The sequence below is a fragment of the Capricornis sumatraensis genome, chromosome 9 (genome assembly GCF_032405125.1).
Source record: "Capricornis sumatraensis isolate serow.1 chromosome 9, serow.2, whole genome shotgun sequence".
NCBI lineage: Eukaryota > Metazoa > Chordata > Mammalia > Artiodactyla > Bovidae > Capricornis > Capricornis sumatraensis.
This window is the reverse complement of record NC_091077.1, coordinates 24,230,638-24,242,257: the sequence shown is the minus strand read 5'-3', so window position 1 is coordinate 24,242,257 and position 11,620 is coordinate 24,230,638. Positions and strand designations below refer to the sequence as shown.

At 43.7% G+C, this 11,620-nt stretch overlaps 1 protein-coding gene across 1 annotated transcript in view; it reads left to right on the top strand.

Moving 5' to 3' along the window:
- Positions 1 to 6,417: 6,417 nt before the first annotated feature.
- The window catches only part of CHSY3 (chondroitin sulfate synthase 3), a 287,574-nt gene continuing 282,371 nt past the window's right edge, over positions 6,418 to 11,620 (top strand). The window contains exons 1-2 of the mRNA XM_068980453.1: positions 6,418 to 7,219; positions 9,742 to 10,025. Of these exons, the coding sequence (XP_068836554.1) occupies positions 6,418 to 7,219; positions 9,742 to 10,025 (1,086 nt within the window). The remainder of the gene's footprint in view (positions 7,220 to 9,741; positions 10,026 to 11,620) is intronic.

The window sequence follows — 11,620 nt, the reverse complement described above, 5'->3', positions numbered from 1 at the left end:
CTGTCCCTCAGAAATAAACTGAATTACATTATGATTATTAACCACTAGATGCCAGAATTGCTTCATGCAAATGAAATCAGCTTAGTCTTGATCTGTCAGGAAAAAAATGATAACATGCTAAACATCACAGTAAAATACTAAATCAAAGTGTCTTAGCTTACATCTTGTAACAGAAGCATGTATTGAACCATATATTTAAATATTTACCTTTAACTTTTGTAACTGATCAGACTATGTTGCTGTTCAGTTGCTCAGTTGTGTCCAACTCTTTGTGACCCCATGGACTGTCCCTCACCATCTCCGGAAGTTTGCCCAAGTTCATGTCAATTGCCTCAGTGATGCCACCCAGCCATCTCAGACCCTGAAAGTGAAACTTGCTGTGTCGTGTCCAACTCTTTGCGACACCATGGACTATACAGTCCATGGTCTGACACCCACTTCACAAAAGACAGAAGGAGAAGAGGGTGTCAGAGGATGAGATGGCTGGATGGCATCCTCCTTTTAAATTCACTTGGACCTTTGTCTGTGATTTTAAAGTTCTCACTAATTCTTTCCAATCAATTAAAACCTTCAGAACAGTCTGCTGAAGGGCTCTAAATGTACCAGACTTGGTTTCAGGGTGGTTGACATAGTGTTGTTCCAAAGCCAGGGACACACCTCTGTAAGAATTCTGCTTCACTATGAATCCAGATGGTCCCTTAGGTCCTAACAGCTTCAGCTTTGAGAAGGAGGCAAATGATTCGTGTGTTACAATAGTCAAATATGGACATGCTTGAAACTGTTAAAGTATTTGGAGAAGACAGAGAATCAGTTTTGTACCTTTCGCCTGTAAACTATTATAATTTATGAAATTTCTATTATTTTTTCAAAATCTGTTGGGGCGCTTCATAGGGATTTCTAATCAGGTGATTCACAAGTGTATATATTGAAACATTATTCTTTAAATCAGAATAGTAATCCTATCAGACATTTTTAGCCAGAAATATTGTACATTGACCTACATTTCTGTATTCTTTCTTCCGATCTGGCTATATTTTAATATGCATGTATTATGTTTATTTGTCTTCAGTGATAACAAGTTTCCATACAAAGTTGTCACTTTTCACCCTGCTTATCCAAATAAATTTTTTTCTTAAATTATTCCTAGAATGTATTACTTTATTTTTTAATTAAAAACTTAGTCCTTGGTAGATATTTCCCAGAAAATTATCTACCCTAAAAATCATGTATCTTCAAAATTAAAGTGAGTATGAGAAAATTACTTCACTGACTTTGGGAAATAACAAATAAATAGCTAGAGGAATCTCAATAAATATGAAATTAAACTCATATAACAAACTTACCCAGCGCTTCTACTTATTCCAAGTGAGGAAGAGGTGCAGACACTATGGAAAGAAGGAAAGAACACTCTTTTTCTTCTGTTTCAAAGTCATGGGGTGATTTCAACAATGTTTTAAATGCTTTCCCTGAGTCTACTTTTGTTTCCCCTCTGTTTTTTTTTTTTCCCCATGAGAGCTACAGTGGTCTTGAAAAACATAAATAAAAACCAAATCACCACTTAACACCTTCACTGTCACTCAGAATAAAAGAAATTCTTTTCAAATGTCTTCCAGGCTCAGAATATGCACTGTTCAATATAGCAGGACTAGCTACATGCATCTACTGAACATTGGAAATGTGGTTGGCTTGCACTGAGATGTGCTCTAAGTGTGAAAAAGACAATAGATTTGGAAAGCAGAACTGGTTAAAAAATAATGTAAATTTTCACAGCAAAAATTTAATACTGATTACTTGTTGCCATGATAATATATTGTATATATTAAGTTGAATGAAATGTGTTATTAGAATTAATTTCACTTTTAAAAATTGCAGCTACACAAAAAATTTAATTGAGGTTATAGCTCACATTATAATTCTACTGAACCACACTAGCTTAAATAATTAGCAAGTCACCAACTCCCTTCCATTTTCAACTTATATTGGTCTCTTTGCTGTTCTAAGATTTACCATGTCTATCTCAGGCCTTTGTGTTGACTATTCTGTTTTCCTGGACAGTCTTCTCTTGGATATACTTAGAGTTAGTTTCCTCACTTTCTTTTGTTCTCTGCTAAACTTCTCAGAAAGAACTTCTCTGACCAATACATTTAAAAAGGCACCATCAATCCCACTGCTGGGCATACACACCAAGGAAACCAAAATTTAAAGAGACCCATGTACCCCAGTGTTCATCGCAGCACTGTTTATAATAGCCAGGACATGGAAACAACCTAGATGTCCATCAGCAGATGAATGGATAAGAAAGCTGTGGTACATATACACAGTGGAGTATTAGCCATTAAAAAGAATACATTTGAATCAGTTCTAATGAGATGGATGAAACTGGAGCCGATTTTACAGAGTGAAGTAAGCCAGAAAGAAAAACACCAATACAGTATACTAACACATATATATGGAATTTAGAAAGATGGTAATGATAACCCTGTATGTGAGACAGCAAAAGAGACACAGATGTATAGAACGGACTTTTGGACTCTGAGGGAGAGGGAGAGGGTGGGATGATTTGGGAGAATGGCACTGAAACATGTATACTATCATGTAAGAAACAAATCTCCAGTCTATGTTCAATACAGGATACAGGATGCTTGAGGCTGGTGCACGGGGATGATCCAGAGAGATGATATGGGGTAGGAGGTGGGAGGGGGGTTCAGAATTGGGAATTCATGTACACCCGTGGCAGATTCATGTCAATGTATGGCAAAACCAATACAGTATTGTAAAATAAAATAAAAATTAAAAAAAAAAAGGCCTCATCTGACACAAGCACACATCCACTATATTTTTTTCAAAATAATTATCACCTGGCATATTATACATAGAGGGGTGGGTGTGTGTGTAATCTCTCCTTCAGTTCAGTTCAGTTCAGTTGCTCAGTCGTGTCTGACTCTTTGCGACCCCATGAATCGCAGCACGCCAGGCCTCCCTGTCCATCACCAACTCCCGGAGTTCACTCAGACTCATGTTCATCGAGTCAGTGATGCCATCCAGCCATCTCATCCTCTGTCATCCCCTTCTCCTGCTGCCCCCAACCCCTCCCAGAATCAGAGTCTTTTCCAATGAGTCAACTCTTCGCATGAGGTGGCCAAGTAGAATATAATCCCCACGAATTCAAGGGCTTTGACTGTTTTGTTTGCTGTTTCTTTAGAATAGTATCTAGCTTATTATAGACACTAAGTAAATATTTGTTAAATAAAAAGTAGAATATCATCAAAAATAAGCAAGGTGATATCAAAGAGATTTTATTATGAAGGGTTAGAAAATGAGAACAAACATTTCCTGAGCGCCTAAATGAACTAGACACTGTGCTAAGTATTTACATATAATATCTTAATAAATCCCCACAGAAATGTACTTATATTCAGATAAGAAATCTGAAGCTCAGATAATTTAAATAATTTTCCCAAGGTCACTTAGCCAGTATGGAACATCATTTTCCATTCTTTTCATTTCATTTCAGTGTCTAAAAATGAATTCTCTGGCTCCCAGACTGAATTAGATGATCTTGTCAATACCCTTTGAGTACTCTACACTTTCCCTTCATATCAATCGTCATCATGGTAATTCATTTTGTATTGCGGTATTTAATGTCTGTCTCCTTCATGGCACTGTAAACTTCAGATAGGTGGCAGTGAGTATCTTGTGATATTTCCATGTCTAGAGCCTCCCACCTTGTCTAATGTTTAGTTTTGTACACATAGATATTGAATAAATGAATAAATGAAGTCCACTTTATCCCAAAATAGTGTAAAAGTTGACAAGTAATTTATCTGTGCCTGATGAGAATTAATGATTTTCAGATCAACTACATGAACCGCATCCAGTGGAAGGATGAGCAGCTGGATATCCTGGTGTGTTGGTGGACTCTTTTTCTTTACAACAGACCACAGGTAGGGGGACACTAAATATTAAGAATTTCCTCTTGAAATGTGCTGTCCAACATGGCAACCCCCTAGTCACATGGAGCTACTTAAATCAATATTAATAATAAATAAAATTGAAAATTCCTTGCCCAACCATTTAGCGAACTGCTCGTTGGCATTTGGCTGCCTTATTGGAGAGCACAGACAAAGAAAATTCCATTGTAGGAGAGTTCTATTGAACAGCACTGCCTTAGAAAGCTTAAAATGTCCTTGGGAAGATGTAGTTTTAAATCAGAAGGGGCCTGTTTGTTTGTTAGTTTTGTATTCTAACATTAAACTTCGAGAAAGAGTTAGGTAATCTGCATTCCCAAGTGTTTCTGGGCAAGACCTAGACATGGAAAAGGAGCTTCATTGTCCAGCAGATGAAACATTTAGTCAGACGTGCTCCTGCACAGCCAGTGACTGGTGTGGAAAGAACCACCCCTCCAAAGGCTCCAGGCAGGCCTACTGTTCCAAGGACGCTGCCAGCACCTTGCTGGATCCAGCCCTATGTCTAATGCCATTCAATACCATCCCTTTGCATTTGATGTACTAAACAGAAGACTGACATTTGGAGAAGAGGAAAGTGCTTGGGATGCCAAATATACCTCAGACTGTAGTTAGATTCACAATTTCTAGAGAGAAAGCTTTTAAATGTTCCCTTCTTCCAAATGTCAGTTATCTTCAGGTGATTTCTTCATAATATAACTTTTAAGCCATTTTGGCCAATACAAGTTAACCTTTTTTGAGATTCTGTTGCTGGAGATTTCACCTCCCTAATTGGAGAGGTAAAACATTTTCTGCGGTTGCCTTAGTAAAGAAAATGCTTTATAGACATGAATAAACATTCTACTTTCTGTGGTTCAGACGGTAAAGCGTCTGACTGCAATGCGGGAGACCTGGGTTCAGTCCCTGGGTCGGGAAGATCTGGAGAAGGAAATGGCAACCCACTCCAGTATTCTTGCCTAGAGAATCCCATGGACGAGGGAACCTGGTAGGCTACAGTCCATGGGGTCCCAAAGAGTCGGACACGACTGAGCGGCTTCACTTTCACTTTAAGTTCTGGGGTTGGGGGATAAGACTTTTCTTAGTTTCAATCTTCTGTTATTTGTTCACATTTCTCCATCATTTACCAATCCTTCTAGGCTAGTCTCTACCAAGAATGCAAATAAGTTCTAGCCATGAAACCAAAGGAGAGCTGAGGAGTGGACCACTAGGAGCCTCACATGCCCCAACTATACAGGTGGGGAAGATGGAATGTTTATTGTCTTTGGGGATTAAGCCCCAACTCACTGTGACCTCCCGTAGCCTTTCAGGGTAGGTATTTCTAGTCCCTCCAAGATTTTTTTAGGAGGGACAATGGTGCTTCTGTGCACGGCTGGGGAGTAGCTTTGAAAGTGGTGAAGGATGCAGGTAGGGACTGGCGAGTTGGTAAGGCTGGGTGGAGAGGTGCTAGGGTGGGACAGATGGTTTCCTGAACAGTGAGCGGGATAAGGAGAGAGTAGACACGAAGTGGCAGCCGCGAGACTAAAGCGAAAAGGACCGAAAAACGCGAAGACCGGAGCCGGGGCGGACCTGGGCGGGGCAGAATGGGGAAGGGTCACGCCGGGACTTACCCGGCTGCGGGCCGGGGGAGACGAGTGGGGAGGGAGATGCGGGCGCTCGCCCGGGGATCTGGGACCCGAGCTCAGCCGATGAGGTCAGTGGAGCCGACGTGGTGGGAGGGGGGCGACGGAGCCCCCGGACGCGGGTGTGTTGCGAGGCCGGCGGAGGGGCGGGACGGGACGGGAAATGGGACGGCGAACTAGGACCCGGGGAGGAGGCACGAGGGGGCGTTGGCGCTGAAAGCTGGAGGCGGCCCGACCGAGATCGTTTCCTTCCGGAGAGGAGGCCGGCTCTGGACCGAGGCGCGGGCGGGGGGCGTCCACGGGCGGGTAACGGGAAAATACCGCGGCCCGCGCTTCCCCACGGCTGGCAGTGGTGGTGCTCGTGGCTCCTCCTCCGGGCCAGTCCGGAGCTTGGCGGCGGGGGGGTGGGGAGCGAGGGTGGGGGTTCGGGAAGGAGAGAGGAGGGAGGGACCAGGCGCGCCAGTGACAGGGTGGCAGCCTAGGAGCGGACGCGTTGCCGCCGCCGCCGCCGCCGCCGCCGCCGCTCCACCTCCTCGTCCTCCTGCAGCTCCTCTCGCTGCCGCCGCCGCCGCCGCCTCCGTCGGGAGAAGTTTCACTCCCGACCCTCGCTCGGAACCCGGACCCGGAGCGGAGCGGGGAGCTCGGCGGGCAGCTGCAACGCGCTGCCGGCTAGGCGCCGGGAGCGCTCCGACCTCGATCAGGAGTCGGAGCCTGGGCAACCGGCAGCGGCCCGGGCTGGGGGCGTGGAGGCGGAGGAGGGGTGGGTGTGAACCGAGATACCCGCGCCCAGCGCCGCGGCCACTCAGCCAGCGTCCGCGCCCCGGGAAGCCGCGATGGCCGTGCGCTCCCGCCGCCCGTGGATGAGCGTGGCACTGGGGCTGGTGCTGGGCTTCACCGCCGCGTCCTGGCTCATCGCCCCCAGAGTGGCCGAGCTGAGCGAGAGGAAGAGACGCGGTTCCAGCCTTTGCTCCTACTACGGCCGCTCGGCCGCTGGCCCCGGCGCACAGCAGCCGCTCCCCGAGCCTCATGCTCGGCAGTGGCCAGGGCAGTCGCCGCCCCCAGCGCGCCAGGAGCTCCGGGGGCCGCAGCTGCCTGAAGCAGCGCCTGGGGTAACCAGTTTTCGGAGCAGCCCTTGGCAGCAACCACCTCCGCTGCAGCAGCGGCGGCGAGGACGCGAGCCCGAAGGCGCGACGGGGCTCCCCGGAGCCCCGGTGGCTGAAGGGGAACCAGAGGAGGAGGATGGGGGCGCGGCTGGGCACCGGAGAAGAGGCCAGCCGGGGAGTAGCCACAACGGCAGCGGGGACGGGGGCGCCGCTGCCTCTAGCTCGCGACCCCGCGATTTCCTGTACGTGGGGGTGATGACCGCGCAGAAGTACCTGGGCAGCCGCGCGCTGGCAGCGCAGCGGACTTGGGCGCGCTTCATTCCCGGCCGCGTGGAGTTCTTTTCCAGCCAGCAGCCCCCCAACGCTGGAGTTGGCCAGCCCCCGCCACCCCTGCCTGTCATCGCGCTGCCTGGGGTGGACGACTCCTACCCTCCCCAGAAAAAGTCCTTCATGATGATCAAGTACATGCACGACCACTACCTGGACAAGTATGAGTGGTTCATGCGCGCGGACGACGATGTCTACATTAAAGGTGACCTCCCAGCGCCAGCTGTCCCGCCTCCCCGCCTCCTTTCTCTGCAGCCAGCCCCAATCCCTGCCCAGCCCCGATCCCTGCCCAGCCCCTGTCTTGCTTCTCTGCCTGCACGTGCTTCGGGCTCCTGCAGCCCCTAGCCGGTCGCCCCCACCTCTCGCCTCCGCCCACCATTCCAACTCTGCTCCTCCTCCTCTGCTGCGGGTCTGGACCCTCCTCAGACCTGCCTGGCTTTTTTTTTTTTTTTCCGCCTTCCTCACTCTTGCTGCTCTGGTTTCCGCCCATCGCTTGCTGCTCCTCCTTACCGCGTAGGAAGGTGAGGAAAGGGGCCTCGGGGTTAAACCTGAGGCTATTCCTATTCTACCCTGCCAGGTGGTGGTAGTTTCCCACGTTGGCCCAGAGGGGCGTGTCCTCCGTGGAGGAAAGGAGGGTGGAACATTCCGCGAGAGCCAGACGGGCAATCGGTGATGTTCGCTATTCCCCTACCCTTTTGTTTTAACTAAATCTAGCTTAGTTTCGGGACTGGTGAGAGCGAGGAACCGTCCTTGTTGTCCCAAACCCTTTCCTGTGCGTTTCCTTCCCTTTCGCACCACCCACCGCGCAATGGGAGTCCTTGGGCACCCCAACCACTCCAGCGGGCAGCTCCTTCCAGCCACCACGGTGGAGTAGCAAGCCTTTCCCTACCCCTTGGCAACAGCTCAGTAAACCCCAGAAGGCATGACTGTATTGACAGGAATTAGTGGTGGAGGGAAAGGGGACGGCGCACGCGAATTATCCAGACCCTAGGAGCTCCAGCCTGTACCAGCACTCACTAGTGTGGATCCCTTCCAGTCTGTTTCGGTGGTTGCGGCGTTAAGCAGAGGCTGGAAGTCCTTCCCCAAACCACGCGCAGCCCCAGCACGAAAAAACTTTGTCAGTTTTAAAAGAGGCGCCGTCCTTCACCCTGAGTGTGAGTGGCTCTGGCCAGAGATTGCTAAACTCAGCGAAAGAATGTTCCTTAGAGCAGGAGGAACTCTTTCCAGCCCTGTTCTTTGCAGAGAGGTACACAAGGGAAGTAGCAGGCTTGTATTGAAGGAAGTGTTTCTTTCCACATTTCCTAGCTTCTTGGTCAAAGAGGGGCAGCCCTTACTCAGTTTACCCCATTCTACTTGCAGCCTCATTGCTTTCTCCTGATTCAGGTAGCATCATTTACATAACTCTTTTAGCAAACAAATAACAAACAGACACATTTTGGCACAAGGACTGAATGTAGACTTAATAACTAGAAATTTCCTGGGTTTGGGTTGAGAGGAATGAAATCCTTAGGGCTGATTGGCAGAGGGAATATTGATAATTAGATATGAAAATAAAGAACTGAATAATTTGATAGAAAAATTTTAAAGAAATTGCATTCCTGGTGAACCCACTGTCTCATAGGTAGGTAAGATGCATGTAGATATCTTTATCTATAATTGATAGATCCACTATCTTACAGTCCCCATGTCTTTTGTGCCTCATTAAAATCACAAAGGTTTCCTGGCAGAAGTTTGCACACTCTGCAATTTCCAAAATACATTAACACCATCCGTATCATATCTTTTAATGAAAGACTGTCCTACAGAACACTGAAATGCCATATTCTTTCCATTTCTATTAAGAATGAAATGCATTTTGTATCAAGAACCCAATAATAGCTAAAACTCATTGAGCTCCAAGGGGGCGTGGCATAGGATCAAGATAATGACTGCAGATTCTGTGCTCATCAAAAATCATAGTAGAAATGCTGATTGGGAAAATAAAGATGGCAACTACTTATTCCAGTGTATCACTTTGTAGAGTACCTAATGCTTTGGAACTGTTTTAGCTACAGAACCTTATTTTAAGATTGTTTTTCTTGATGAGCTTACAAACTTATAAACCAATTATATTGTATAAATTTTAACAAATGTTAATTTTTTTTCCAAAATGGTGCTTTCCAAAATTCCAAAGTGTTATATTTCAAGACAAGTTTGATATTCTCACTCTCTCCCAGACTCCCTTTCTCTCTCTCTCTCTCTATATATATGTATGTACATATGTTCATACAAACATCTACGTCTTTTGGGTTGTTTATGGCTTGAGTTTAATTAAGGATGAAGCAGTAAACTAAATTATCAGGAAAAAAATCTACTGGGTGTCAATGATCTTCCTATCAGTGCTAAATATTGATATTTAATATTCTGTTTCTGAGAATTTTATCACTACTTCACACATGTTAAAAAGCCTGTCTTTATTCTCAGCATTATTTAAGCTTTAAAAAAATCCAATGACTGTTAGACTTACTAAGGTTTTTCATTGACTAGAAGGTTGATAAAATCTAATTTTAGTTTAATACTTATGAATTAGTATTTTTTAAATAATGAAATATTCAAAGAGGTTTTTCTTCTTTTCAATTGTATGAGACTTGTCTATCCACAATATTGGGAACTCTTTCCCTTACTTGTTGTGTTATAGATGATTATGAAATTAGGAAAAGGAGTGATTGTTGGTTTTTTTCTTTGTAGGTGATAAGTTAGAAGAGTTTCTTAGATCACTGAATAGCAGCAAGCCCCTCTACCTGGGCCAGACTGGCCTGGGGAATATTGAAGAACTTGGAAAGCTGGGGCTGGAGCCTGGGGAGAACTTCTGCATGGGAGGACCTGGCATGATCTTCAGTCGTGAGGTTCTCAGGAGGATGGTGCCACATATCGGTGAATGCCTCAGAGAAATGTACACGACTCATGAGGATGTGGAAGTGGGCAGATGTGTTCGACGTTTTGGCGGGACTCAGTGTGTCTGGTCTTATGAGGTAAGACTTGAGCTGTGATGAAAATGTTCCCGTTTTACAGGTAGGTAACAGTTTACAGTCTGGGTCAGTGATTCTATTTATTTATTCTCTCCGTATCTTTGTATCTGCTTGAAATTGATAGCAACAGTCAGTGATGGACAGAAGGGCTATTGTGTGAGAGGCTGTCTTAGAGCTAAGGTGTGTCTGAGGTTTTCTTATTAGTGTGACCCATAACTTTAAGCAGCATCTTACATGTATAGTCATATCTCTTGAAGAGGCTATTTCCTGTTTATTTGCTTTATTGGTGTTTAAATACATTTCCTGTCTCTAACAAGAGGACTAATTTTATGCTCATGGGCCATAGCTTTTAGCATTTTGTCCCTAATTGTCATTTTGGTTAGGTATGTGATTGTGTCTCTTTGTTTGCAAATAATTCAACTCTGAAGTTTCTTGGAAGATGCTTATATGGAAATTTAACATGCAGTGTTTTTAAAGCATAGAAAATTTAACTTATAATGTTATATCATTTTTAATAGATTTATTCACAACATTTTAAGAGGCATGATTATCTGGTAAAACAGTTCTGAAGGTAATAAGTAACTGCTTAATATTATGGCTGGTTCTTTAAAATTTTTTGTCTACCTTTATTCCATTTTTCTCAGTAGCAGCCATTATTTAAATAATCTGAGTTTATGAACTGCTGTTTCATTGTAGTAATTAGTTTTACAAAGTAATCTGAGTTTTTTTTGTTTCCCCTTCAGAAATTGATTTTGATATGAAAAGCAGTTGTATTTAAAACAGTTTTCCTGAAAGTTAATCTGAGTAAAAATTACTTAACACTTAAATAACATATTGCAATTTTCAGTATACTTTGGTTTTCAAATGGTTGGAGTTAAATATATTTTAGCTACCTAGTGCACACCTCTGTGAATTATAACTTAATTCATGGAGGTATCTTTTCAAATTTTTCACACTTTCTTAGTATAGAAGAAACATTTTATGAAAACATGTTCCCTGTGAAGTCATTATACCTCAAGATTACACAGTTCCATTCACTTTTCTTTTAGAAGTGTAATCCTAGTTTCCTTAATTTAGCTTTTTTTTTTTTTTAGTGATTCAGGATATCTACACTACAGAAAATATTTCTTATATTTATTACAGAGAGTAAATATTAATAAAAACTAGTTACTTGGAATATGCACTATGCAAATTTAAAATGAGTATATACCTCATTACTTTTATTGATAGAAATAGTAATTTTCTTTTATAAAACTGGCTAATGACTACTTTTATAATAAAGATATAGGTAAGTAGATTATAGTTGAAAAATAGGTAATTTGGAATAAATTTAATGAAAAAGATTTGTCTCCATTTTATATAAAACTAGCTGGAAGGTAAGAATGAATATTTAACATGAAAATCTCAGGGGATTTTTGTTTACATAAAAATATCATTTTGTAGATGTTGGCTCTGTATGGATGAGTAAAAAATCATCCATATTTTAAATAAAAGATGGAAAATTATTGTGTTTTATCTGATACTGTATTGCCTTAAAATCACATAGGCAGTTTTAAAAAACCTTTTGTTTCATGTCCTTCCATTTAAGTTTTCATTGA